General features: G+C 55.6%; 1 protein-coding gene and 1 long non-coding RNA gene across 2 annotated transcripts; both read left to right on the top strand.

The window, feature by feature from the left end:
- The first annotated feature begins 240 nt into the window (after positions 1 to 240).
- On the top strand, positions 241 to 6,982 carry LOC132516402 (uncharacterized). Its single transcript, XR_009539314.1, has 3 exons — positions 241 to 820; positions 1,459 to 1,566; positions 6,881 to 6,982. It is a non-coding gene; the product is annotated as an uncharacterized LOC132516402 (long non-coding RNA).
- A 7,054-nt stretch (positions 6,983 to 14,036) lies between these two features.
- On the top strand, positions 14,037 to 26,182 carry MIB2 (MIB E3 ubiquitin protein ligase 2). The gene is given in 24 exon segments (XM_060141716.1): positions 14,037 to 14,403; positions 15,375 to 15,530; positions 19,267 to 19,523; positions 19,613 to 19,784; positions 20,925 to 21,031; positions 21,135 to 21,329; positions 21,489 to 21,631; positions 21,736 to 21,843; positions 22,820 to 22,924; positions 23,009 to 23,171; positions 23,253 to 23,386; positions 23,491 to 23,639; positions 23,725 to 23,881; positions 23,974 to 24,134; positions 24,236 to 24,362; positions 24,456 to 24,689; positions 25,113 to 25,291; positions 25,362 to 25,489; positions 25,492 to 25,548; positions 25,629 to 25,673; positions 25,676 to 25,693; positions 25,859 to 25,938; positions 25,940 to 26,021; positions 26,024 to 26,182. Coding segments are annotated over 22 exon segments (2,865 nt in total). The 5' UTR covers positions 14,037 to 14,403; positions 15,375 to 15,530; positions 19,267 to 19,276; the 3' UTR covers positions 26,098 to 26,182.
- Positions 26,183 to 26,337: the final 155 nt, after the last annotated feature.

Raw genomic sequence — 26,337 nt, 5'->3', positions numbered from 1 at the left:
AGGCCTGAGGTTAAGGAGGGATTCTCCTTTGGTTCCCCCAGTCCTTCCATGGTTCTGTTTATTCTGTGTCTAATTTTGGTCAAACTGGGACTTGCTCCGGATTCAGCCGCATTCCTCACATGGTCCCCTTTCCCCGGGGACTTATGAGCCGCTCTGTGCATGAGAGTTCCACAGGATGTCCTGCTCTGTTCCGCTCTCAGACTGCCCCACCCCGTTCTAATTATCCAGGTCTGAATACGCTCTACCCGCCGCTAAGGCGAGTAACCCTTCAGGACTTTCACTTTCCAGAAGTCTTCTGGGTGTTCTTGCTTGTTTTTAAAATTTATTTTATTCAAGCACAGTTTATTGACAATGTTGTGTTAATTTTTTCTTTCTTTCTTTTTGGCCACACCGTTTGGCATGCCTGCGGTATCTTAGTTCCCAGTCCAGAGATCGAACCCACGCCCCCTGCAGAGGAAGCTCAGAGTCTTATGGTTTTCTAAGTAAGGAGCCTCCATTTTTAGAGTACAGTTGGATGAATCTCGACGAATGGGCAGCTGCACCACCCACCTCCCACAGAGCCCTGGCACGCCCTCCCTGCCCACTCCACTCGCTGGAGCCTTGCCTGTTCTTGGACTTCACGCGAATGGAATCGCACTGTCCATCCTCCTCTGTGTTGGGCTTGTTCACTCAGCATAAGGATGTCCAGACCCTTCAGCTGTTCGCTGCCTTGTATCACCGGGCAGCACCCCGCCGCACAGCTGTGAGTCATCCCAGGCTGCACGCCTGGCAGGGTTGGCCAGTCTTGGATGAGCTGCTTGTTACCAATGTGCACGTTCAGGTTTGTGTGGCTGTGTATCTTCATCTTAGGTGAAGACTTGGGTGTGGTGGAATTTACAGGACATGGGGTAAGGAATATGATTGACCCTGCCACGTCTGCCAGATCATTTTCCTCGGTGGCTGTTTTATAGTTTATATATTTTATATTTCTACCGGCAAGGTGTGAAACCTCTAGTTGCTCCACATCCTGGCCAACACTAGGTATTTTCAGTCTCTTTAAAGCTCGTGAGTGGGTAGTGATATCCCATTGTGTGTGTGCAACTTTTTATTTTGAAATACTTTAAGATTTCAGAAAAGTTGAAAAATTAGTACAGAGAGTTCCCATATACCCTCCATCCAGGTCCTCCTAATGTTCACAACTAACACAGCCTTAGAACAATTCTGAAAAGCAGGCAGCTACCTTTGACACAACACTAGTAACTATAGGACTTATTCAGATGTTGGCCACTTTCCCACTATGCCTTTGCCCCCGGACCCACGTTGTGTTTGGTTGTCATGGCTCCTTTGTCCACCCCCGTCAGTGCTGGGTCTTCAGTGTTTGCCTGTTTACTGTGACCTTGACACTTTTGCAGGGCATCGGTCAGCTCTTTTGTTGAATGCCCCTTAATTTGGACGTGTCTGATGTTTTCTCTGGATTAGAATGAAGTCATACATTTTGGCAAGAAGCGATGTGTCCTCCGGCATTGTATCGGGGACAACACGGCATCCATCTGTCTCATGGCCAGTGACGTTAACCTTGATGCCAGGGTAAGGTGCATTTCTCCATGGTAAAGTCACTGTTTTTCTCTTAGTAATCAATAAATATCTAGTGGGGAGATTCTGAAAACATCCTCTTTCTCATCACACGCCCTCAACACTAATTTCAGCATCTACCCATGGGTCTCGCCTACAGTGATCACTGTGGTGTTTGTCTAATGGTGTTTTCAATTTCTCTCATTCCTTCCATATTTATTAGTTAGAGTTTTTCAGTTAAGGAAGAGCTGTGCCTTCTCTCCCATTTACTTATTTATTCAATTATTTATATCAGTATAGAATCTTAGATATTTAACTTATTCTATGGGTTATAGTCCTGTATTATCATTATTTATTTTGTTGCTCAAATTGTCCAAGCTCGGCCTTTGGGAACTATTTCAATCAGCCCCTGTGTCCTTTTAACATACCTCCATTGGGGCTTCCCTGGTGGCGTAGTGGTTAAGAATCCACCTGCCAATGCTGGGGACACGGGTTCGAGCCCTGGTCGGGGAAGATCCCACATGCCACGGAGCAACTAAGCCCGTGCACCACAACTACTGAGCCTGCGCTCTAGAGCCCGTGAGCCACAACTACTGAGCCCGCGTGCCACAACTACTGAGCCTGTGCGCCTAGAGCCCATGCTCCACAACAAGAGAAGCCACCGCAATGAGAAGCCCGCGCACCGCAAAGAAAAGTAGCCCCCGCTCGCCACAACTAGAGAAAGCCCACACACAGCAACGAAGACCCAACGTGGCCAAAAATAAAATAAATAAACTTATGTAAAAAACCCCTCCATTATTTATTGTTAATTTAGGTGAAATTCACAGGACATAAAATTAACCATTTTAATGTGTATGATTCAGTGGTGTTTCGCACATTCACAATGACGTCCGACACCACCAGTAACTAGCTCACAAATGTCATCTCCCCAAAAGGAGACCCCCACCCATTAGCAGTTTCCAGTTGCTCTCCCTCTAGGCCCCTGGATTTATCCGTTCTAGATATTTCATTTCATATACATGGAATCATCAATATGTAATACTTTGTGTCTGGCTCTTTCACTCAGACTAATGTGTTAGAGTTTCCTTCTTGGTGTGGCCTGTGTCAGGGCTGCATCCCTATGTGGCTGAATAATACTCCACTGGATAGACGGACCACACTTTGATTATCCTTCATCTGTTGATGGGCATTTGGGTTGCTTCCACCTTTTGGCTCTCGTGAGTAGTGCTGCCGCGAACACGTGTGCTCAAGTATTTGTTTGAGTGCCTGTTTTCAACTGAGTATTTCCCTAAGAGTGGGATTGCTGGTCATTCTATGTTTAACTATTTGAGGAAGAGCCAAACTGTTTGCCGCATCAAGCGCACCATGTTACCTTCCCACCAGCAATGGGTGAGGGTACCAATTTCTGCAAATCCTCACCAATACTCGTTATTATTAGTTTTTTTAAAGTCCTGTATAGTTATCCTAGTAGGTGTGAACTGGTGCCTCGTTGTGGTTTTGATTTGCGTTTCTGTAATTACTAATGACGTTGAGCATCGTTTCATGTGCTGTTGGCCATCTGTATGTGCTCTTTGGAAAAGTATCTATTCACCCAGTCTAGTCCTCTGTGCATTTTTTAGTTGGGTTGTTTGTCTTTCTGTTAGGTAAGAGTTCTGTATATATTCTGATTAGCAGACCTTTATCAGATATATGATTTGTAAATATTTCCTCCCATTCTGTTGGTCGTCTCTTCACTTTTTGGATAATATCCTTTAATGCACAAAAGCTTTTTTAAAAAAATTTAATTTAATTAATTTGTTTTTTTGGCGTCTCTGCCCGGCATGTGGGATTTTAGTTCCCTGACCGGGATCGGACCCAAGACCCCTGCAGTGGAAGCTCGGAGTCCTAACCACTGGACCGCCAGGGAATTTCCAAATGCACAAAAGCTTTTAATTTTGATGAAGTCCAATTTACCAATTTTTTTCTTTTATTGATCATTCTTTTGGTATCCTATTTGAGAATCCATTTTCAAATTCAAGGTCATATCTACACACTGCTATATTTAAAATGGATAACCAACATGGACCTACTGTATAGCACAGGGAATTCTCAATATTATATAACAACCTAAATTGGAGAAGAATTTGAAAAAGAATATACATGTATATGTATAACTGAATCACTTTGCTGTACATCTGAAACTAACGCAACATTGTTAATCATCTATACTCCAGGATAAAATAAAAACTTTTGGGGTGGGAGGGAGGCTCAAGAGGAAGGGACTCTATGTATACATACAGCTGATTCACTGTGTTCTACAGCAGACACTAACACAACATTGTAAAGCAATTATGCTCCAATTAAAAAAAAGGTCACACACTAAGAATATCTACATGTCTGCATTTAGGAGTTCTTTTAAGGTTTTTTAAAAAATTTAATTTTAATTTTATTTTTGGCTGCATTGGGTCTTCATTGCTGTGCGCGGGCTTTCTCTAGCTGCAGCGAGCAGGGCCTACTCTTTGTTGCGGTGCGTGGGCTTCTCATTGCGGTGGCTTCTCTTGTTGCAGAGCATTGTCTCTAGGCGCACGGGCTCCAGTAATTGTGGCACACAGGCTTCATTAGTTGTGGCTCGCAGGCTGTAGAGCGCAGGCTCTGTAGTTGTGGTGCACGGGCTTAGTTGCTTTGCAGCATGTGGGATCTTCCTGGACCAGGGCTCAAACCCGTGTCCCCTGCATTGGCAGGGGGATTCTTAACCACTGCGCTACCAGCAAAGTCCCTGCATTTAGTATTTTTAATATAAATAAAATAGTTATTCTGAAAAAAACCAGAAAGTTTTAAAAAATGATAGAAAAAAATTCAAGATCGTGAAGACTTACCCTGTATTCTCTTCTAAAGAGTTTTATAGTGTTAGGTCTTACATTTAGGCCGTTGATCTATTTTAATTTTGTAGGTGGTGTGATGGTGGAGGTCCAGCTTCATTCTTTTGCATGTGGCTACCCAGTTTGCTGAAGAGGAAGTTTTTTCCCCATTGAATGGTCCTGGCACCCTTGTTGAAAACCAATTTGCCATAGATATATGGATTTTTTTCCAGACTCCTGGTCCTACCCCATTGATCTCTATGTCTGTTCTATGCTGTAACCACACTTTTTTTGTTGTTTGTTTTTCTCTCTCTCTTTTTATTTTTAAATTATTTTTAATTTTTGGCTGTGTTGGGTCTCCGTTGCTGCGTGCGGGCTTTCTCTAGTTTCAGTGAGCGGGGGCTGCTCTTCATTGCTGTGTGTGGGCTTCTTGTTACGGTGGCTTCTCTTGTTGCGGAGCACAGGCTCTAGGCACACGGGCTCAATAGTTGTGGCTCGTGGGCTCAGTAGTTGTGGTGCATGGGCTTAGTTACTCCGCGGCATGTGAGATCTTCCTGGACCAGGGCTTGAACCCGTGTCCCCTGCATTGGCTGGTGGATTCTTAACCACTGGGCCACCAGGGAAGTCCCCCAATGTTTTGATCATGATAACTTTGTAAGTTTTGAGATCAGGAAGTATGTCTTCCAACTTTTTTTTTTCAATATTGTTTTGGCTATTCAGAGCCCCTTGAAATAACATGTGAATTTTAGGGTCAGCTTTTCCATTTCTGCAAAAAAAGATGTGGGAATCTTAATAGGGATTCCCTTGAGTCCGTAGACAGCTTTGGGTAGTACTGCCTCCTTACCAATATTAAGCCTTTCAATTCAAGATGGATGGATGGATGTCTTCCCATTTATTTAGGTCTTCTTTAATTGCTCTCCACAGTAATATGTAGTTTCTGGTCTTTCATCTCTTTGGTAAAATTTGTTCCTAGGTATTTTATTTTTTTTGGATGCTATTGTAAATGGAATTGTGTTCTTAATTTCCTTTTCAGATTGTTCATTGCTAGTGTGTAGAAATAGAACCAATTTTTTAAATAGTATTTATTTATTTATTTAGTTTCTGTCTGTGTTGGGTCTTCATCGCTGCGTGTGGGCTTTCTCTAGTTGCGGCGAGTGGGGGCTACTCTTCGTTGTGGTGCGTGGGCTTCTCATTGTGGTGGCTTCTTTTGTTGCGAAGCACGGGCTCTAGGCACGTGGGCTTCAGTAGTTGTGGCTTGTGGGCTCTAGAGCGCAGGCTCAGTAGTTGTGGCGCACAGGCTTAGTTGCTCCGCGGCATGTAGGATCTTCCCGGATCAGGGCTCGAACCTGTTTCCCCTGCATTGGCAGGCAGATTCTTAACAACTGCACCACCAGGGAAGCCCCTATAACCAATTTTTCTGTGTTGATCTTGTATCCTGCAATTTGTTAAATATGCTTATTAGCTGTGGTCATTATGGGAGAATTCTTTAGGATTTTCTATATATAAGATCAAGTCACCTGTGAATACGGGTAGTTTTACTTCTGCCTTTCCCATTTAGATGCCCTTTCTTTCTTTCTTTCTTTTTCTAACTGCTTTGGCTAGAATTTCCAGTACAATGTAGAATAGAAGTGGTGAAAGTATAGTTTACCTGTCTGTATTCATGTTTTAAGTTTTACTACAAAGAACAAGGAAAGGACATCTGAAAGGCCACTGGCTGTTCAGAAAAGTTGGAAAATTATTGGAAAGGTGACAGAGAAAGCAAAAATGCTCTATCATGGGACAGAGAGAAACGTGTCATTGTGATTTTTATTAAATCTATAAACATCTGTTTAATAAAAATTACAATGACACGTTTCTCTCTGTCCCTATTTTATTTGTGTCCTCTTTTGTGAAAGTCTTACATTTATGTATATTAAGAGTACAAAATATTATTTTTGATATAAAGAGTTAAGAGACAAGATAAATCCCTGTATCACAAAACAAAAAGAAACATCATGAAAGTATGTTATATGTTTAGCACACATATTGTTTGTTTAATTAGTCCTACTGTTATTACTAATGCCATGTTAGTCATTGTTATTTTGTTTAAAAATAGCATTTATGTAACAGAAAAGTAAATAACACAGAAGAACATAGAGTTTCAAAAAGCCCTGTTTCTCATTTTTTATGTTAAAGTAACAACAGTTGTTAGGGGACTTCCCTGGTAGTCCAGTGGGTAAGACTCCCAATGCAGGGGGCCCAGGTTCGATCCCTGGTCGGGGAACTAGATTCCGCATGCATGCCGCAACTAAGAGTTCTCATGCCACAACTAAGAAGTCCACATGCCGCAACTAAAAGATCGTGCATGCTGCAACTAAGACCTGGTGCAGCCAAAATAAATAAATAAATAAATAAATAATTTTAAAAAGTAACAACGGGTGTTATACTATGTTGTGTAATTGTTTATTACATAGGGTGTTTCTCACACATGCTGTTTTATGTATTGTGCACAGTAGTAAACGTCGGCAGTGCTGTGTCTCTGGCTGGATGGCTAAAGGTTGGTCGGGAGCAAGCCTCAAAGGCACCGCTGCTGGGGGAGCAGAGATCTCGGCAGGTGTGTTTCTCTCTGACCCGAGGGTGGACACGCAGGGGGCCCTGAGAGAGGATCAGGAGAGAAGATGGGAGGGTTAGCCGGGGAGCCCCACAAGGCTTGGGACAGAGAGCAGTGCCCTCATCTAGGGACCATGGCCTGAGCAGGTCACAACTGGTGCCTCACACTCCAGGGTGCCTGCCCCTCCCTGGTAGGCAGGGTTCGCCCACCGCCCGCTTCTGTTTCTGGAAGGAAGAGGCCCAGGCTTCACTCAAGGGGAGAAATGGAAGAGTCCCAGAAGAAACAGAAAAGACGGTCCGCTCTGGAAGGTGGTGGATTCTCCAGCTCCCTTGGGAGGCCTCTGGAGGGGTCCAGGGTGATTAGCCCGCCCAGGTTCGCAGCGCTTCCACCAGCTTCCGAGGGCGGAGACGCTAGGTCTCCCTGATCTCTGAGTAATTCCACCTCGGGCTGACCTGGGTCCTCTGCAGCAGCTGGACCAACAAGTTCTGGCCAAGGGGACACCAGCCGGTGCGGCGGCCCTCCTCCCTCTCCCTCCCGGGCTCACAGGTGGGACCTGAGCCTGGGCAGGAGCCCCCGTCGAGGAAGTCGGAGCCGCCAAGGAGAGTCAGGCGGGTCCCTGAGTCCTGGGGACCCTGCATCCAGCCCTAGACCACCTCTACTAAAGGGGGAAACGTCCTCTGCCCTTTTTTAAAAAAAAATTATTTATTTATTTATTTATTTGGTTGCACCAGGTCTTAGTTTGGGAAGGCGGGCTCCTTAGTTGTGGCATGAGAACTCTTTGTTGCGGCATGCACGTGGGATCTAGTTCCCTCTTCAGGGATCGAACCCAGGCCCCCTGCATTGGGAGTACGGAGTCTTATCTACCGCGCCACCAGGGAAGTCTCCCATCCTCTGCCTTTTCAAGCCACTTTTATTTGGAGGTGTCCCGACACTCTCAGTTGAGCTGGATCCCAGCTGGTACGGCGGCCCCCCTGACGAAGGCTCCAGAGACAGCAGGGAGTGGGGAGACCAACGCAGACAGAGGAGAGGGACCTGGATGAAAGGGGTCAGTGCAGAAAGCAGAAGACAGGCCTTTAGAAATCTGTAATTGAACTAAAATGAGAAAAAAAAGCTGCACTTAGGAAAGAGTACTATCTATGAGGAGAATCAGAAAAAAAACAACACGAACTCAGGTAAATAACCCAGCCATTCTCCACGTCTGTGTGGACACTGACCCGTGTCCTACAATTTAACTAAATTTTTAAAAACCAAATGAACTAAAAGGCTTTATTGACATCACAGTATATTCGAGAATCATTTTAAGAGCATTACAGCTGAAAGAGAATGGCATGTTTACCATCTTGTCATGCACTATTTTTTTGGAAAAAAAAATACAAAGTAATACAAAGAAATCCTATTAAGTAACTTGGAGCAGCATTTGGAAAAAGTACACCTATTTACAGATTTTTAAAAAATATGGTTTTACCTACATAGTCACCATGTGCCTCTATAATGAGACAAGCCCTTAAAGCTCATGGGATTTTGTAAACATCGTGGCATTCTCACCACGTCATTTCTCAGCATTTTCCATGGGGAGGGTTGATCATCGTGCACGGGACTGATCCCATCAAGGTTTCCACACAGCTCGTCAATTCGCCCCCATCTGGACCCCTTCTGCGCTGGACCATTGGTCCATTTGTCCCTCCAGCATCTGTCCCGCTCCATGTGCCTCAAGGAAACCTGTGATTTCCTGCTTCTTCTCTTTCAAGGCCGCTTGCCTTAGACCTCTTCAAACCTCTGACCCTTGCTCTAGACAGCTTGCTCTCACTGTACAAATAATAAATGTTGGAGAGGGTGTGGAGAAAAGGGACCCTCTGACGCTGTTGCTGGGAATGAAAGTTGGTGTGACCACTGTGGAAAACAGTATGGAGGTGCCTCAGAAAACTAAAAATAGAACTACCAACAATCCCACTCCTGGACATCTATCCAAAGAAAACTCTAATCCAAAAACATACATGCACCACTATGTTCATAGCAGCACTATTCACAATAGCCGAGACGTGAAAACAGCCTAATGTCCATCAACAAATGAACGGATAAAGAAGACATGGTACATGTGTACAACGGAATATTACTCAACTACAAAAAAGAATGAAATAATGCCGTTTGCAGCAACATGGATAGACCTAGAGATTATCATACTAAGCAAAGTAAGTCAGAGGAAAAACAAATACCATATGATATCACTTATATGTGGATTCTAAAATATGGCACAAATGAACTTATCTATGAAACAGAAACAGACCCACAGACACAGAGAACAGACCTGTGGTTGCCAAAGGGGAGGGGATTGGGGGAGGGGTGGAGTGGGAGGTTGGGATTAGCAGATGAAACCTATTATATACAGGGTGCATAAGCCACAAGGTCCTGCTGTGGAGCACAGGGAACTATATTCACTATCCTGTGATAAACCATAATGGAAAAGAATATTGAAAAAAGAATGCATATATAGATATAAAACTGAATCACTTTGCTGTACAGCAGAAATTAACAAAACATTGGAAATCAACTACACTTCAATTTTTGAAAATGTAAAAAAGTAGGCAATTTGCTCTTGAAACCGGGAGGGGGTGTCCCTGTAGGCTCCAGGGCACAGAAGCCTTTTTTTGTCCCCGGTTTCTTGTAGGCAAGACTCCAGTCCATGACCTTCCCTGGGTTCCAAAGGGCGGATTCGAGCAGTTGCTAATCAGGGGGGAAGCAGCCAGGAAACCACCTGAGGCGAGATTCGAGGGACCCGAGAAACTCCTCAAGATTCGGAGAGCGACCAGCTGAGATGAGATTACGGGAGTACAAGCCCTGCACACACCCTGATCTTGTCAGCAACCCCTTCCTTGAAGTACTGAGTATTGATGAGTACTGCCTCATCAAATCCTCCCGGGTGGGGACACATAGTTTTTCAAGGCAAGTGTCCCCCTGTGCCTGGCAGAGCAATAAAGCTATTGTTTTTCTACTTCACCCGAAACTCTGTCACCGAGATTCCATTTGGCACCGATGCACAGAGGCTGAGCTTTCGGCATCACTCTCGATTTTCATTCTGTGAGAGTAACTTCTCCTCCTACTGTGTCCAGCTTTAGTGGTTGAGGATCTTCTCCTATTCTGCCTCATTTTCCTCTTAGGAGATGACAGTGTGGCGGCTGCCGGCATTAGAACCACGCGCAGAACTGGGGGTGCCCAGCTGGTCCTGCGGGAACCACCGCCCCAGGACTGCCTCACCTACTCCTTGTCTGTTTCTTTCTTTTCTTTAAATTTATTCATTTATTTATTTATTTTTGGCTGCGTTGGGTCTTCGTTGCTGCACACGGGCTTTCCCTAGTTGCAGCGAGCGGGGGCTACTCTTCGTTGTGGTGCGCAGGCTTCTCATTTTCAACACTTTATTATAAAAGGCTGTAACTCGGGGATGGCCAAATGGAAGAGGCGTGTAGGGCAAGGTGTGTGGCAGAGGGCATGGAGCCCCCTGCTCTCGCGGAGCACAACGCTCTTCCTGCATGTTCACCAACCCAGAAGCGCTCCCAGCCCCATCCTTTTGGGTTTTTATGGGCATGACTGACTAAATTATTGGCCAGTGGTGATTGAGCTCAATATCCAGCCCCTCCCCGCTCCCCAGAGGTCAGAGGGTGAGGTTGAGTCCCAACCCTCTAATCACTTGGTTGGTTCCCCTGGCAACCAGCCCCCACTCCTAGGAGCTTTCCAAAGACCACCTTGTTAACATAAACTCAAGTGTGATTGAAAGAGTCTTGATATGAATATCAAAATGCACCTTTATGACTTTTTCTTTTTACTTTAATAGACAGAATTATTATTTGTAGTATTTACACACATAGTCTTCCATGGTAATGTTAAAGTTACCATTTTCTTCAAATGCCCCTCAGAATAACACACTTTGCCTTCCTAAGTGAATCTTGGACAAGGAAATTCAGTGAAAGTGATCTACTTACGACTGTGTCCCATGTCTCTCTCTCTCTTTTTTTTTTTAACATCTTTATTGGAGTATAATTGCTTTACAATGGTGGGTTCGTTTTTGCTGTATAACAAAGTGAATCAGCTATATGTGTACATATATCCCCATATCTCCTCCTTCTTGCGTCTCCTTTATGACTCTTCTGACTTAGCAAATTCAAGGGCTTTAGGAGCTCTGTGCCAGAAGCTAGGGACAAAGACCAAAGGTTTATTTCTTGTTATAAATCACAATATCAAAGAGCTTAACTAACGAAAAGAAGGGACGGAAGGTAAATTTAAGAATATCTACCAGAAAAAGAGGTAAACACTAGGTGAGAAGAAAATTAGAGGTCCAATCAGAATGTGAGTAACAGGAATTTCATCAAGAGATAACACAGAATATGGAAGAGCCTTGTTCTTTACAAAGTTCCAAAACTAAGGACATGAGCCTGTAGGATGGAGAGAACCACTGTGTGCACAGTCCAATGAGCAAGGCCCACATCAAGGTATATTGTTGTGTCAGTTGAGAACACCAAGGATAAAGAGAAGATCCTAAAAGCTTTCAGAGAGAACAAACGAATCACACACAAATGGACAGGAATCAGAATGGCTTTGGACTTTTTAACAGCAGCCCTGGAAGCTGGGAGCTAAACACTATGAATTGAAAAGTTTTGAAGGAAAAGTATCTCCAATCTAGAATTCTGTATATATCCTACCATTAGAGACGAGAGTAGAATAAACACATTTCAGACACACACCCTTCCCAGGAAGCTACTAGTGGACTGACTTCAGCAAAATAAGAGAGTAAACTACAAAGGGGTTCCAGGAAACAGGGAATCAACACAGGAAAAAGGCAACAAGTCACAGGGATGACAGCAGAGGAAAGGTCAAGACAGCAGAGCTGTGCGGTGGGTTGAGAAAGCCATCAGTCTGGAGGGAACACGGGCCAGGGGGCTCTGGGAGAGGGGCCTCCAGGAATTAAACAGCTCTAAGATGTTTGAGCCTTTGCAAAATGTTATTGATAGGCAAGTGGCAAAGAAAACTAGCCACGTAAAAATCTAGGCACAAGAGAAATACTAGGTAAGTAAGAAGGAAAAAAAATGCGGTACAAGATGGAGGCGTGGTTTTACACCGTCACCCGCAAATAGTCGTGAAAATGTGGGGGTGGGGCGGGCGGGGAGTTGCTTGGAAAGCCTGCTTCCTCCCTTACTTCGGGAAGTCCATAGAAATGTCTATATTTAATACATCAAAAACTAGCAGTCTCTGGTTGAGAAACGTGGAGGTTTCTGCCAGAGGAAAAGCTACAAGGGTTGGAAGTATTTGCCCCTGGAGAGACTGGCACGGGACCGCTGTTGTTCACTACGTCTTCAGTTCTGCGTGAATAAAAAACCATGCACTGGCGTGACTTTGATTTTATTTAAAAAACTTTAAAAAAATTTTTTTTATACAGCAGGTTCTTATTAGTTATGTATTTTATACATATCAGTGTATACATGTCAATCCCCATCTCCCAATTCATTCCACCACCACCCCCGCCACTTTCCCCCCTTGGTGTCCATATGTTTTTTTCTCTACATCTGTGTCTCTATTCCTGCCCTGTAAATAGGTTCACCTGTACCATTTTTCTAGGTTCCACATATATGCGTTAATATACAATATTTGTTTTTCTCTTTCTGACTTACTTCACTCTGTATGACAGTCTCTAGATCCATCCACGTCCCTACAAATGACCCAACCTCGCTCCTGTTTATGGCTGAGTAATATTCCATTGTATATATGTGCCACATCTTCTTTATCCATTCGTCTGTCCATGGGCATTTAGGTTACTTCCATGACCTGGCTATTGTAAATAGTGCTGCAATGTACATTGGCGTGCATGTGTCTTTTTTTTTTTTTTTTTTTTTTTTTTTGCGGTACGCGGGCCTCTCACTGCTGCGGCCTCTCCCGTCGCGGAGCACAGGCTCCGGACGCGCAGGTCCAGCGGCCATGGCCCACAGGCCCAGCCGCCCCGCGGCACGCGGGATCCTCCCGGACCGGGGCACGAACCCGCGCCCCCTGCATCGGCAGGCGGACCCCCAACCACTGCGCCACCAGGGAAGCCCGCAAGTGTCTTTTTGAATTACGTGACTTCGATTATAAAATAAGTCAAGTCAAAAGGAGTTGGCTGTAACAACTTCACATTTCTACGCCCTGGAGACCCGGCCTAGCGGGTCTCCACGGCAACCGAACGCGTCTCCGAACTCAGCGGCGCCACGTAGGGTAGGGCAAGGGTGACGCACTTCCGCCTCAGGCCCCGCCCCTCCGCGCGAAGGCAAGGCCGCCTGGTTCGCGCATCCCGCGCCCGCGCGTGCGCAGTCTTCGGTAGCCCGGGAGGCTCTGGGTGGCAGTGTACCCGCGCCCTCCGGGCCGCGGCCCCGGGTGGTCCTAGAGTCGCCACAGCCTGCAGTCCGCATCCCTCTGACGACGTGCGCACACGCTGTCAGACGCGAGCCCATCCCCAGTCAGGCGACGAACAGCCGACCCGAACCCTTCCCGGGAAAGCGGAGCTGGAGGCCCCCCTCTCCCAATCAGGGCGGGACTGGAGCCGTAGCTCACGCCCTCGCCCCCGTTACGTCACGGCGCTGTCTGCCCTCCTGGGAGTTGTGGTTCGGACCCGCCCCCCGGCCACGGTCTTAGCGGGCTGCGGACTACAAGTCCCGGCAGGCCTCGCGGCGGCCCCAGAGCCCCAAGCGCCGGGGGCTTCGGGCGGCCTTGGCCGGTGGGCTCTGGTGCTGCGCGGCGAAGCGGGGCGGCCTGGCTGGTTGGCTGACTCTGAGCAGCCTAGCTCGCTGGCCGGCCGCCGCACACACTGAGGCCGCAGTCGGCCGGCTGACAGTCTCGGCACTCTTCAGGCCCCCGGAGCCCCCACGCGAAGCAGGCGGGACGCAAACTTCGGGGCAAGTGGAGGGGTAGACAAGGGCACCAGGGCCGGGGACTGGCAGCGGCGGGGGCCCGGGGCGGCTTCCTGAGGAAGGTGACGAATGACAGGGGCGGGGCGGACCCCAGGGAGTGAGGAGGGAGTCAGTTTCGGGGCGGGCGCCCGGCCCAGCCTGTCCAGCCCCGCCCCCCCCGCAGGCCAGCTGCTCGAGTCCAAGGCTCAGCCTGGGGCCTTGCCGTTCGCCAGTCCTCCGACCCCATCCCCGGCGGCCCCAGACCCCAGGGAGCCCTGCAGGGCAGGAGCCAGGCCCCTGGGGCAGCTCTGGGGTCGTGGTCGTGGGCGCGGGAATGAGCCTGTGGACAGCGGGCGTGTAGATTGTGCGTCTTGGCATGTCCCCGCCGCCGCAGGGTCGGATGGCACAGGGCTTGCGCTGAAGCTCAGCAAGGCTCGAGGCCAGTCCGCAAGTCTCCAGACATCAGGGCTGCAGCCCACCAGTCTCTGGGCGGGCGGGGGGCGTCGGAACAGCTGGACAGGTGAGCTCTTGAGGGGCTCGGATTCTGTCTGATGCTATGTCAGAGGGTCTTTGCTTGTTTTTGAGCGTGTCTCTGGGGTGGTGGGGTGGTAGATAATCCTGCCTCTCCCTCTGAGCTCAGAGCCAATAGAGGCAATAAGCAAAGGTGCCAGACAGGGTCCTGGGGGGCCCAGCGGGGCTGGGGATGAGGCAGCGTGAGAGTGGGAGCCCTGGCAAAGCTGGTCCTTCCTGGCAGGTGCCCTCGTCTTGCCTTCTCACTTTGGCCTGTTGCTGCAGGTGCAACAAGTATCTGAAGGTTGTGCTCCCGTCCAAGATTGGCCCTGTGCAGTGGCTGGGTCGTGACACCGCAGTCTGCAGGGTGCCTGAGGGCTTCCATCTGGGTGGCCAAGATTTGGGTGATGACCTCCCTCTACTTCCTTCGGGCCTTCCCCCAGCTGGTGTGTTTGTACTGGGCCAAGTCGGGTCTCAGGGCTTCACCTGGTCTCTGAGGGGCCAGACTCCCTGGGCACCCAGGATGGCCACCTCTGCCTTAGCCAGAGCTGCCGCATGACCGGAGACTGTGAGTCACCAAGTCTTGCCAGTTGACTGTGCCACACATGGTGTGGATTTAAACAGCATCACCAGCCCAGCCGGAGGTGCCGGGGAAGGAGTGGCAGCCTCTGGTCGTGAGCAGTCAGCACACAACTTTATTCTTCTCAGTAAAGGCAGTTTGCCAGCTCGCTAGCTAAATGGATTTCATCTTTGCGGCTTGTTGAAGTTTATCCGATGAAATTGTCCAAATAGGGCAAACACCTTATTTCTCTACTGTCCCAATGCGTGCTTTAGAAATAGTTCTGCATTCCAAGAGACACAAGTTTCTTGTGAAAAGAGAAACTAGTAAACCAACAGAGCAGATCCAGGTGTCCACCTGTTTGGTTGCGATGGTAAATACTAAAAGTGTAAAACTGCCTTTTAAAAACCATGTTTCCCCAGACTTGCTGGCTGGCTACCTGTTTGGTTTGCTGTGTTCTGCGTCGGCAGTCGCTTCTAGTTTCCAACAGGAAATCTTGGTGTCTGAGCAAACCCGTGACCCACGAAAGAGCAGCTAAGCATCCGGGATGCTGACGAGAGGCTGGTGTGTGCTGTAAGGTAAGTGCCGACTGCTCGCACCTGGAGCGCTTCAGGGTCATCGTAAACCCTCATAGTGTCGGCCTCGGGGGGTTCCGGTGCCAGCCAGGGGTGGCCTGTGAGCTCTGAGGAAGACGTTAAAGTACGGCGTTTCTGGCAAAGGAAGAAGAAGGAAGAATTCTTTGGGTGAATTTCGCACTGAAACGGGGTCCCCTTCCTCCCTAGCCCCTCAGGGTTTCTTCGCTGCCCCCCTGCTCCTGACCCCGATCCATTCCTCGCTGGCCACCCCCTCTCCTCACACCCGGGTGGCACCTTCCGAGGTGAGGTAGTGACCCCTGACACTGGGCAGGCCGGGGACCTGAGGTCACACGGAGCACGAGCGGCCATCTGCTGGGCCCTGGTGACAACAGTGACAAAGACCAAGCACGTGGCGGGAGGAAAGTGGCAGAGAGGCCTGGAAAGCCACCTGGCCTGCTTGACAAGGGTCCTGCTATGCTGTGCCCAAGCGCTTAGGCCCGGGAGCCAGTAGGGCGAGCAGGGAGGCGTCTCTGGGGGCCCTGCTCAGGCCCCAGGCCGGGTGACGCCAGGCTGGGCGCGGGTGCTGCGGCTGAGGGCCAGCCCCGGGCCCCCCAGGGCTGGAGCGTGGAGGGGAGGTGGAGAGGCTCCCAGGCTGTGGGTGCCGCAGGGCGGGCTGCTCCTGTCTTCTCACCGTCCTCCTCAAGGGCCACTGGTCTGCGTGGGAGGAAGCCCGAGACTCAGCGAGTCCTTTTGGCTCTGTCCCCTGTGGGCCTGTGGGTTCCCGGGAGGGGCATCCTTGGGGAGCAGGGAGGCTGCTGGCCAGCACTGGGGAGCTGTCTGGCTGTGCTCAAATAGGGGTGTGAAGGCAGCAGGTGCTGGTCAGAGGTGTTTCTCGCGACAGGCTGGACTTCCCTGGTGCCCCGGGGGAGCCACTGCTGGCTGGGACTTGGTCCTGTTTTCCCACAGGCCCTGCTGGGCATCCTCCACCCTCTGTTCGCTCTCTGACCATTCCCCTGAGGGCAGAGCCAGGCACTGGGCACACCTGATATCCTGCTCAGGGGGTCCGCTCCCCGTCCCCTGTCTTGATGGAGATGGTTCTGCAGCCTGTGGCCGGTGGGTCTGTAGGCTGCCAAGAGGGTGGGGGTGACAGCTGGCCCGGCAGGCGGAGGGGCTGGGCTCACAGGCAGAAGGCGTGCCACTGGCTGCAGAAGGGCCACAGTGCCGGCTCGTGGGACTGGCGTCCTTTCCTGCCCCTTTATCGCAGCGTAGGGCCAGTTTCTGGCCCTGCAGATGGCCTGCCCCTTGCTAGCAGGGGTCTCTCGTTGGGCCTGTCTCCCCACACTTGTTTGGGTCTGTGGTTGCCTGGAACGAGGTCGAGTCTGACTGGCTCAACAGGCGCGCCTGGGAAGGGCGAGAGGCAGCTCAGCACTGCCCACGGGCCACGACCAATTCTGGAGGCTCCCGGCGGGGAGGAGGGCTTGTGCCATCTGGCTGAGGTTGGCAGCCTGACCATGACAGGGCCTGTGCCCTAAGCGGCAGCGCCACCACTAAGCCACTGGGCCACTGGCTCAGGCTGTGCTGCTCTGCCTGAGTCAGACACGTGTGGCATCTGCTGACGGAGAGACACCAAGCAGGAGGCCAAGGCCACACGTGAACGGCCCGCCCTGCGAGGTGGCGGCCCACAGGCCCTCAGCCCTCGTCTGGGGCTCGCTGGCAGTGAAGAGCCACGGGCATTCTCGTGTGGCCTTCTCGCTGTGGCAGGAAGGACGGCGAAGCCCTGGTGCCCCATCTTTGCAGGGGCCAGAGACCACAGAGGGGAGGGTGGCTGGAGGGCGGCAGGAGACGGAGGTGGCATGGCCCTGGGGGGGGGTCAGCCGGCCAGGTGAATGAGCAGCGAGTGGTTTCCCTGAGGAGATTGGCCACCGGGTTGGGAAGGCACGTCCTTTTAGATCGTCCACCTGCGTCTGGAAGCCCTGGCGGTCTTGGGAGGGGTGAGGCAGGAGCGGTCACAGACGCCTGCCCGGGAGGCAGGGGGACTTGCAGAAGCCGAGCTGGCTGAGCAGTTCATGCTGCTGAGGATCTGAGGGTCCTTCACTTGGACCCTAGGCTGGGCATTGGCCAGGAGCCTCGCCCTGTGGGCAGTGCCCCTCCCCTGCACACCCTGTGCTGGCGCAGACCTCAAGGTGGGGCTGGACAGACGGTGGCCGCCAGATGACCTGTGGGCTCAGGCCTGGGATTCTGAGTTTTGGGCTGGGGGGGCGGGGTCCAGGTGGAGGGGTGACGTGTGGTTTTCTTGTTGCTGGCTAAGCTCTGGGCTGGCCTGGTGGCCTGTGGCTTCACTGGGCCACTGGGCGCTAACAGGAACCAGCTGCACTCCAGCCAGCCTCAAGGTCTCCCTCTGGCATCCCAGGAGCTCTGCAGTGGGACTGCTGGGGGCCCCAGGCTAGCGTCTCCCCAGCCTCGGGGTCCCGATGCTGCCTGAGAGCCCGCTCCACTGCAGAGGCTCAGTCTCCAGAGATGGAGCGGCGACCGCCCCCTCCAGTCCTGGAGCCCTGAGCCCTCTCCCGCATCAGGTCCTGTTGATTTAACATCTCAGGCGTTGTCTACATCCATTCATGTCGTAAAAAAATTTATTGAGGAATCACATATACAGGGAGGCCCAGGTCATAAGTGATCCAAGTTAGCAAAGTGAACACGCGTATAATTGGCACCCAGATCAGGAAGTAGCATGTTCCCCTGGGCCCAAGTCCCCCGTGACCGCCTCCGCTGCTGTCTCCCTGACTCTGGTGCCCTGGATTTGTCTGTCCCATTTGTGAACTTTCTATTGGTGGAATCAGGCTCGTGGCTTCTTTCCTTGAATACGCGTCTGTGAGCTTTGCTGTGTGTAGTGCAGTGGTTTGTGCTTTCTTGGAGGTAACTCACGTGTCACGACCCAGTTCACCCTTGAGCACTCGGGGCGGGCGCTGCTGTGAACAACGCCACCTCCGTCAGGGCCTGCCTGGGGTGGCCGGCCGACGCTTCTCGGAGAAGGACCACGCAGCACTGCCCACTGGGCTGTGGGTGGCAGCAGACCCTGTGTGTGTTAGCTGCTGGGGGCACCTGTTCCAGCGTTTTCCTGTTTTCTCTTGGGTTGTCTGCTTTGTGCATGAGATCTGCAGGCCCTCCTTCCACACTCCAGGTACAGGGCCTTTGTGGCTGGCGTACGTGTTGCTGCCTCTCCAGGCTTAAGTGCCGTCCAGCTTCTCAGTTGGCTACACAAAGAAAGTCTGCTTTCTTCGGGAAGTTTTATTGTCTTACCTTTCATGTTGATGTGTGCAATCCTGGCGGCCCGCTGTACGCCAGCCACCCAGAACCGAATCTGCTAGTGCGGGCAGACCCTCCTCTCAGCCGGGTCTTGTTCCCTGGTTCCCTGGGGACCTGCAGTCCTGTCACCAGGATGTCCCCCACACTTCTGCTCCAGCTCCCCACAGCGGCTGGCAGGCCCTTTTCAAAGAGGTGTCCCACCCTCCCTCCAGGACGGGCCCACCTCTGCTTTTGCAGCTGGTCTCCCGTGCTGCTGGCGGGTGGCCACGTGGGCCCCCTTTGGTCTCTACTGCACAGGCCCCCCTCCAGTCCCAGGGCATTCCCCGTGTTCCACCCCACCCCCGTTCCCATCCATCTCTCCCTGGAAGCCCTCTCAGAACTGGTGCAAGCCCGTGTGGCCTTCTCGATGTGGCCTGAGGGTGCCCTCTGCCCGCAGGTCTCCCACCATGGAGCCAGACCCCCAGGCGGGCGTGCAGGTGGGCATGCGCGTGGTACGCGGCGTGGACTGGAAGTGGGGCCAGCAGGACGGCGGCGAGGGCGGCGTGGGCACGGTGGTGGAGCTCGGCCGCCACGGCAGCCCTTCGACCCCCGACCGCACGGTGGTCGTGCAGTGGGACCACGGCACGCGCACCAACTACCGCGCGGGCTACCAGGGCGCGCATGACCTGCTGCTCTACGACAACGCCCAGATCGGTGCGCGGGCCCCGGGGGCGGGGCTGGAGGGGCGGGGCCGGGCAGAGGGGCGGGGCCGCGCGGCGCCCCCTGACGCTGCCCGCCCGCAGGCGTCCGCCACCCCAACATTATCTGCGACTGCTGCAAGAAGCACGGGCTGCGGGGCATGCGCTGGAAGTGCCGCGTCTGCTTCGACTACGATCTCTGCACGCAGTGCTACATGCACAACAAGCACGACGTGGCCCACGCCTTCGAGCGCTACGAGACGGCCCACTCGCGCCCGTGAGTTCCCCTGCCGACCCCGGTGTGGGCGCGGACTCTGACATCCGAGCGGCCTTGGTCCCGGAGGACTGGAGCTGCCTCCCGCTGGCCACTCCCCAGGGTACAGGTCGAGTCCTTCCTGAGCCGTTTCCTGGAGGAGTGGCCAGGGTCGTGGTCATGCCGGGGGGCCTGGGCATTGACACCAGTCCCTACCCCCTGCGGAAGGCAACCGTGTCCACCGGGCAGGTCTGCGCAGATGGGTGCTGTGAATGGGGCCTTCTCCTGTGTCCCGGGCCCCTCCTAGAGCCAGGCTCCCCAGTGGTCCCCCAGTGCCGCCGTGGCCGGGGCGCTGAGGGTGGCCTGCCTGGAGCGTGCTGCCGGCGTCTGCACCTGTGGAGGTGCTGTTGGCCTGGCTGGCAGGCTCCCTTGCTGTGGTCGGGGTGGGGGGACCAGGCCGGGGAGGAGTCCACTGGGCTGCGTGGGTGCCCAGAGGTGTACCCCTGTTCCCTGCACTGTTGCCCTCGCCTCCTTGACACCCCCCACACACGGAGGGGAGGGGTGTGCTCCACGTCCCAGCCGCCCCTGACCAGTGTGGGAGCCAGGATCAGCTGTCCGGGCGCCTCAGGCCAAGCCGGCCCTGCTCACTCCTCTGCTTCCCACGTGCTGAGCTCCCCTGGGCCAGGCCGTGCGCTGAGCTCCGGGGTCAGCTCTAACGGGAGGCAGCAGGTCTGGCGTGAGCGCACGTAGAGGGGGTGGGCCTGGGGCGCCCTTCTCACCTGACATCGTGAAAGGTCCCCCAGGGACTTCCCTGGCAGTCCGGTGGTTAGGACTCTGCATTCTCACTGCCGAGGGTGCGGGTTCAATCCCTGGTCGGGGGACTAAGATCCCACAAGCTGCACGGCGTGGCCAAATTGAAAAAAAAAAAAAGAAAGGTCTCCTGGAGGGACCTGGGCTGCAGCCCCACTCTAGGCCCAGAGTGTGGAGGGCATTGACCTGTGGGACCAGTTGCTCCGGGGGGAGGGAGAGCTGGGCCTGGGAGCTGGCGGCGCCCCATCCTTTAGATTCCAGGGCTGGGAGTGGAGGAGCAAGGCTGGCAGAGCCGGTCGCCTGCTCTGTTGCACGGTTGCTCCCACGGCCTGGGACCCACTCTTTCTCTCGTAGGGTCACGCTGAGTCCCCGCCAGGGCCTCCCAAGGATCCCGTTAAGGGGCATCTTCCAGGGAGCGAAGGTGGTTCGGGGCCCCGACTGGGAGTGGGGTTCGCAGGATGGTGAGTGGGATCCAGGGTGGGAAGGTGGGGGCTGGGCTGCCACCGGCCATGGCTCATCCCCGTGGCGCAGGCTTAGTCTGCTGGTGGGGCCACTGTCTCCCAGGAGGGGAAGGGAAGCCAGGCCGAGTGGTGGACATCCGTGGCTGGGATGTGGAGACGGGCCGGAGTGTGGCCAGCGTGACATGGGCCGACGGCACCACCAACGTGTACCGCGTGGGCCACAAGGGCAAGGTGGATCTCAAGTGTGTGGGCGAGGCAGCTGGCGGCTTCTACTACAGGGAGCATCTCCCGAGGCTCGGTATGGGCGGGCCCCACTGACACCCACCCAGTTGCTCTCTGTCCTGGCTGAGCCTCAGCGGCAGCCCTGGGCCAGGGGTAGCCTGTGAAGTCACTGAGGGGAGGGGAGGGGTGGGGGCGGAGGGACCCTTGTGAGCTGGGCCTGCCACCTCGTTCCCAGGCAAGCCTGCAGAGCTGCAGCGCAGGGTGAGTGCTGACGGCCAGCCCTTCCAGCACGGGGACAAGGTCAAGTGTCTGCTGGATGCAGACATCCTGAGGGACATGCAGGAAGGCCACGGCGGATGGAACCCCCGGATGGCCAAGGTGAGCCACCCCACCTGCCAAATCCCCATGCCCCCCCCTCCCCACATCCTCTGGACCCCCGCCCTCGTGCTCCACCTGGCCACAGCCTCCGTGACCCGCCGCAGTGTATCGGACAGATGGGCACCGTACACCGCATCACGGACCGTGGGGACGTGCGTGTGCAGTTCAGCCACAAGACCCGCTGGACCTTCCACCCTGGGGCTCTCACCAAGGTGCATGGGGGGCCGGGCTGAGCCCCTCTGCTCACTTCCGTACCCCCTTTAACGTGCTGGCTTGGCCCTGAGAGTGCCTCCCTCGGGCCCTGAAGGAAGAGGGGAGGGCATGGTGGGGTCCAGAGGGGACTAGGTCCAAGGAGAGGGGACCCTGGTGTGAGGCACGGGGGTGGGGGCCGCGGGGAGCTGTTGGAAGCCGGGGCAGCAGGTCAGGCGCGAACATCTGTTCTGAGGGCCAGAGGGGCCTCTGCAGCCTCACAGGCAGGAGGTGGCAGGTTGGGGTACTTTCTTAGGAGGGCAGGGTGGGCGTGGTGAGAGCTGTCTGGGAAGCAGTATCCCTTGGATGAGGGATGGAGGGGGTGGGGGGCAGCGGCGTGTCCAGTGATGGCACCTGGGCGGGGGCAGCACCAGCACTCGGCTCTGGGACTGCTGGGGCACATCTGCTTTCAAGGATGGGGGATGGTGGGGTCATAGGACAGGTGGTTTGTAGAGTGATCTCTGTACCCACGAGGGCACGGGTGAGGAGTGAGTTGCTAGGAAAGGTTTGGGGGTGGGGGAGAAGCAGCCCTGACCCCCTCTGTGCTGTTCCGGCCTGGCCCCCGGTCATCCTGTGGGCCCCCCTCCCCCGAGCCAGGCTAGGCTGGTCTTGGCTGTGCTGCCCGCTCCCCGTCAGTGTGCAGGGACAGGCCCACCCTGGCCTGCACCCCCCCCCCCCACGCTGGCTTCTGTCCCATCTAGATGCTGATGTCTGCTGCCTCTCTGGCTGTCACCCGCATGGCTCTGAGACTAGGCCACCAAGGGCTGCCCTGGTGACCTGTTGCCCTTATCGGGCCAGACCCTCTGGCTGTGCTTTCGGGCAGGGGCTGGGGTCCTGTCCAGGCCTGTCCTGTGGAGCTGGGTGGGGGTGCTTTCCTGCTCTACGACCCCAGGCAGCTACACCTGCCGGGGGCCCCTCACATGCTTCTCTGTCACTCAGCACAACTCCTGCTCGGTGGGTGATGTTGTGCGGGTCATTGACGACCTCGACATGGTGAAGCGGCTGCAGGCCGGGCATGGCGAGTGGACAGATGACATGGCTCCCGTGAGTCCCTCAGCCCTGCCTCCCCACCCCCAGCTCCCTCGCCCCTGGGAGGCCCACCTGAGACCCCGCCCTCTCCCCACCCAGGCTCTGGGCCACATCGGGAGGGTACTGAAGGTTTTCGGAGATGGAAACTTGGGTGTGCTGGTCAGCGGTAAGCTGTGGACCTTCAGCCCCTCCTGCCTGGTGGCCTACCGGCCTGAGGAGGACGCCAACCTGGACGTGGCCGAGCGCGCCCGGGAGAACAAAAGTGAGGGCATCCAGCGCGGGCGGCTGGTGGGGGGCGGGGCCGCCCCTGGCCACCACCGAACCTCAGCCCTGCCCTCCCCAGGCTCCCTGAGTGTTGTCCTGGACAAGCTTCGAGCCCAGAAGAGTGACCTGGAGCACCCGGGGAGGCTGGTGGTGGAGGTGGCCCTGGGCAACGTGGCCCGGGCTCTGGACCTACTGCGGCGGCACCCGGAGCAGGCAAGTTCCTGAGACCAGCCCCCGCTGCCCCCACCCCCGCCCCGGCCCCACCAGCCCCAGCGGGAGGAGCGGGGCCGGGGGCTAACTCTCTGCCCTCCCGGCAGGTGGACACCAAGAACCATGGCAGGACCGCCCTGCAGGTGGCTGCCTACCTAGGCCAGGTGGAGCTGGTGCGGCTGCTGCTGCAGGCTCGGGCGGGCGTGGACCTGCCGGACGACGAGGGCAGCACGGCGCTGCACTACGCGGCGCTGGGGTGAGGCCTGGCCGGGGCGCGGGGGGACCGGGCCTGCAGGTCCAGCCAGTGGGCACAGCGCCCCTCCTGCTTCCTCTCCCGCCAGGAACCAGCCCGAGGCCGCCCGGGTGCTCCTGAGCTGGGGTTGCGGGGCCAACACTCTTAACGGCACCCGGAGCTCGGCGCTGCACGTGGCCGTGCAGAGGGGCTTCCTGGAGGTGGTGAGGGTCCTCTGTGAGTGCGGCTGTGACGTCAACCTGCCCGTGAGTGCTGGGTCCCCTGGCCCTATCCCTGGGGTCAAGGAGGCAGTGGCCAAGATCTTCTTGCCAAGTGATCACTGGCCCACCACCGGCAGGACGCCCATGCTGACACGCCCCTGCACTGTGCCATCTCGGCGGGCACTGGCGCCAGCGGCATCGTGGAGGTCCTCACCGAGGTGCCGGGTATCGACGTCACTGCCACGAACAGCCAAGGCTTCACCCTGCTGCACCATGCGTCCCTCAAAGGCCACACACTGTGAGTTTGGGGTGGACGCATAGCCAGCAGCCAGGTCCTGCGGTGCTGCCGGGCCACTCTGGGGTCGCCCTGACCCCAGACGCGTCTCCCTGCTCCCGCAGAGCCGTCAGAAGGATTCTGGCGCGGGCCCGGCAGCTGGTGGACGCCAAGAAGGAGGATGGGTTCACAGCGCTGCACCTGGCCGCCCTGAACGACCACAGGGAGGTGGCCCAGGTTCTCATCCGAGAGGTGTGGACGCAGGGTCCTGGGCAGGCCCGGGGACCGGGGTGTCAGGGCCCACCAGGGTCCCTGGGCTGAGCCTGTACCCCCCCCACCCCCCAGGGCCATTGTGACGTGAATGTTCGCAACCGTAAGCTCCAGTCCCCGCTGCACCTGGCTGTGCAACAGGCCCACGTGGGGCTGGTGCCGCTGCTGGTGGACGCTGGCTGCAGCGTCAATGCCGAGGACGAGGAGGGGGACACAGCTCTGCATGTGGCACTGCAGCGTCACCAGCTGCTGCCCCTGGCGACTGATGGGGCCGGGGGGGACCCAGGGGCCTTGCAGCTGCTGTCAAGGGTGAGGAAGCGTGACTCTGGGTGCTTGAGAGGTGGGCCGTGGCACCTGGCTGCAGGCCCCTGGGTCCTCTGCCCACCTCCACCTTCGGGGACAGCCCTGACCAGGCCCTCTCAGGGTGGGACAGCCCGGGCCGCAGTGGTTTGCAGGCGGTGTCTCCTGCGACCCCAGTCACCGCCGTGTGGCCAGTGTTCCTGAGATTCTGTGCTTCAGACCAGCCTGGGAAAGGGGGTGGGGTGCCGTATGGGCGGGGGTCGTGTGTCAGGACCCGGGCCCCTCTGCCGGCAGGGGCCTTTACCCGCCTGCCTCCGGCGGCTCCGGGGGTCTCGGGCGGGGCCCAGGCCTCTGAAGCCCGGTGCCAGCCCGGCTCCCTCCAGGCCAGTGTTCCCAGGCGCCCACCCTCACGTCGTCTGTCCTGCCACCCAGCTACAGGCCTCGGGCCTTCCGGGCAGCACGGAGCTGACGGCGGGCGCGGCGGTCGCCTGCTTCTTGGCGCTGGAGGGCGCCGACCTGAGCTACGCCAACCACCGCGGCCGGAGCCCGCTGGACCTGGCAGCTGAGGGCCGCCTGCTCAAAGCCCTGCAGGGCTGTGCCCAGCGCTTCCGGTGAGCAGGCGGGGCCGGGGGCGGGCCGCCCGCAGCCCTGGGCCCTTTCAAGCCCCTTCTGCCCACGCAGGGAGCGGCAGGCTGGCGGCGGCGGGGGCGCGGCCCAGGGCCCAAGGCTGGCGCTCAGTGCCCCCAACACTGTTACCAACCTGCACATCACTGCGCCGTCCGGGCCCGAGGCTGCCGAGTGCCTGGTGTGTCGGAGCTGGCGCTGTTGGTGCTGTTCTCGCCTTGCCAGCACCGCACGGTGTGTGAGGGTGAGTGCAGGGGGCAGGGGCGGGGCGGGGGTGCGGCGACCGGGCTGGGGGGCCTCGCTCAGCCATGCGCTCCCCCGCAGAGTGCGCCCGCAGGATGAAGAAGTGCATCAGGTGCCAGGCGGTCATCGTCAGAAGCTGCGCCCAGGTGGGGCTCGTCGCCCCCCCCGCCCCCCCCCCCCCGTGTGGGCCGCTGCACGTCGCCCCGCGGTTCACGGCTCCGTCCCCTGTCGTGGCCCACGCTCCTACCCGCGTTCTCCCCCAAGCCCCGGGCCTCCAAAGCCCCTGCCTCTGACCGGACCCCTTCCCGCAGACGGCACGGAGGTGGTCAGCGCCGCCCCCGCCCCCGGCCCACCGCGGCAGCTGGTGGAGGAGCTGCAGAGCCGCTACCGGGCAGATGGAGGAGCGCATCACCTGCCCCATCTGCATCGACAGCCACATCCGCCTCGTGTTCCAGTGCGGTCACGGCGCCTGCGCGCCTGCGGCGCTGCGCTCAGCGCCTGCCCCATCTGCGCCAGCCCATCCGCGGACCGCATCCAGATCTTCGTGTAGCCCGCGCCCCCTGCCTGGTCCGGGGCCCGCCCCGCGACCGCTTTCGCAAGCCCCTACTCTGTATTTTATAAAAAGATTAATGGACTTTGCGCCTGGTTGCCTGCCTGGGGCAGGCCGTGGGTCCCCCCACCCCGGACCATCCCGACCTGGCCTCTTCCGCCGTTGGCCCGGCGCTGGGCTTTGCGCTTCGGCAGAGGCCCCGCCTGGCCCCTCCGACCTGCGTGTCCATGCTCTTCTTCC

The sequence above is a fragment of the Lagenorhynchus albirostris genome, chromosome 2 (assembly GCF_949774975.1).
Source record: "Lagenorhynchus albirostris chromosome 2, mLagAlb1.1, whole genome shotgun sequence".
Taxonomy (NCBI): domain Eukaryota; kingdom Metazoa; phylum Chordata; class Mammalia; order Artiodactyla; family Delphinidae; genus Lagenorhynchus; species Lagenorhynchus albirostris.
The sequence above is the reverse complement of the archived record's forward strand: the minus strand, read 5'-3'. Positions and strand labels throughout refer to the sequence as shown.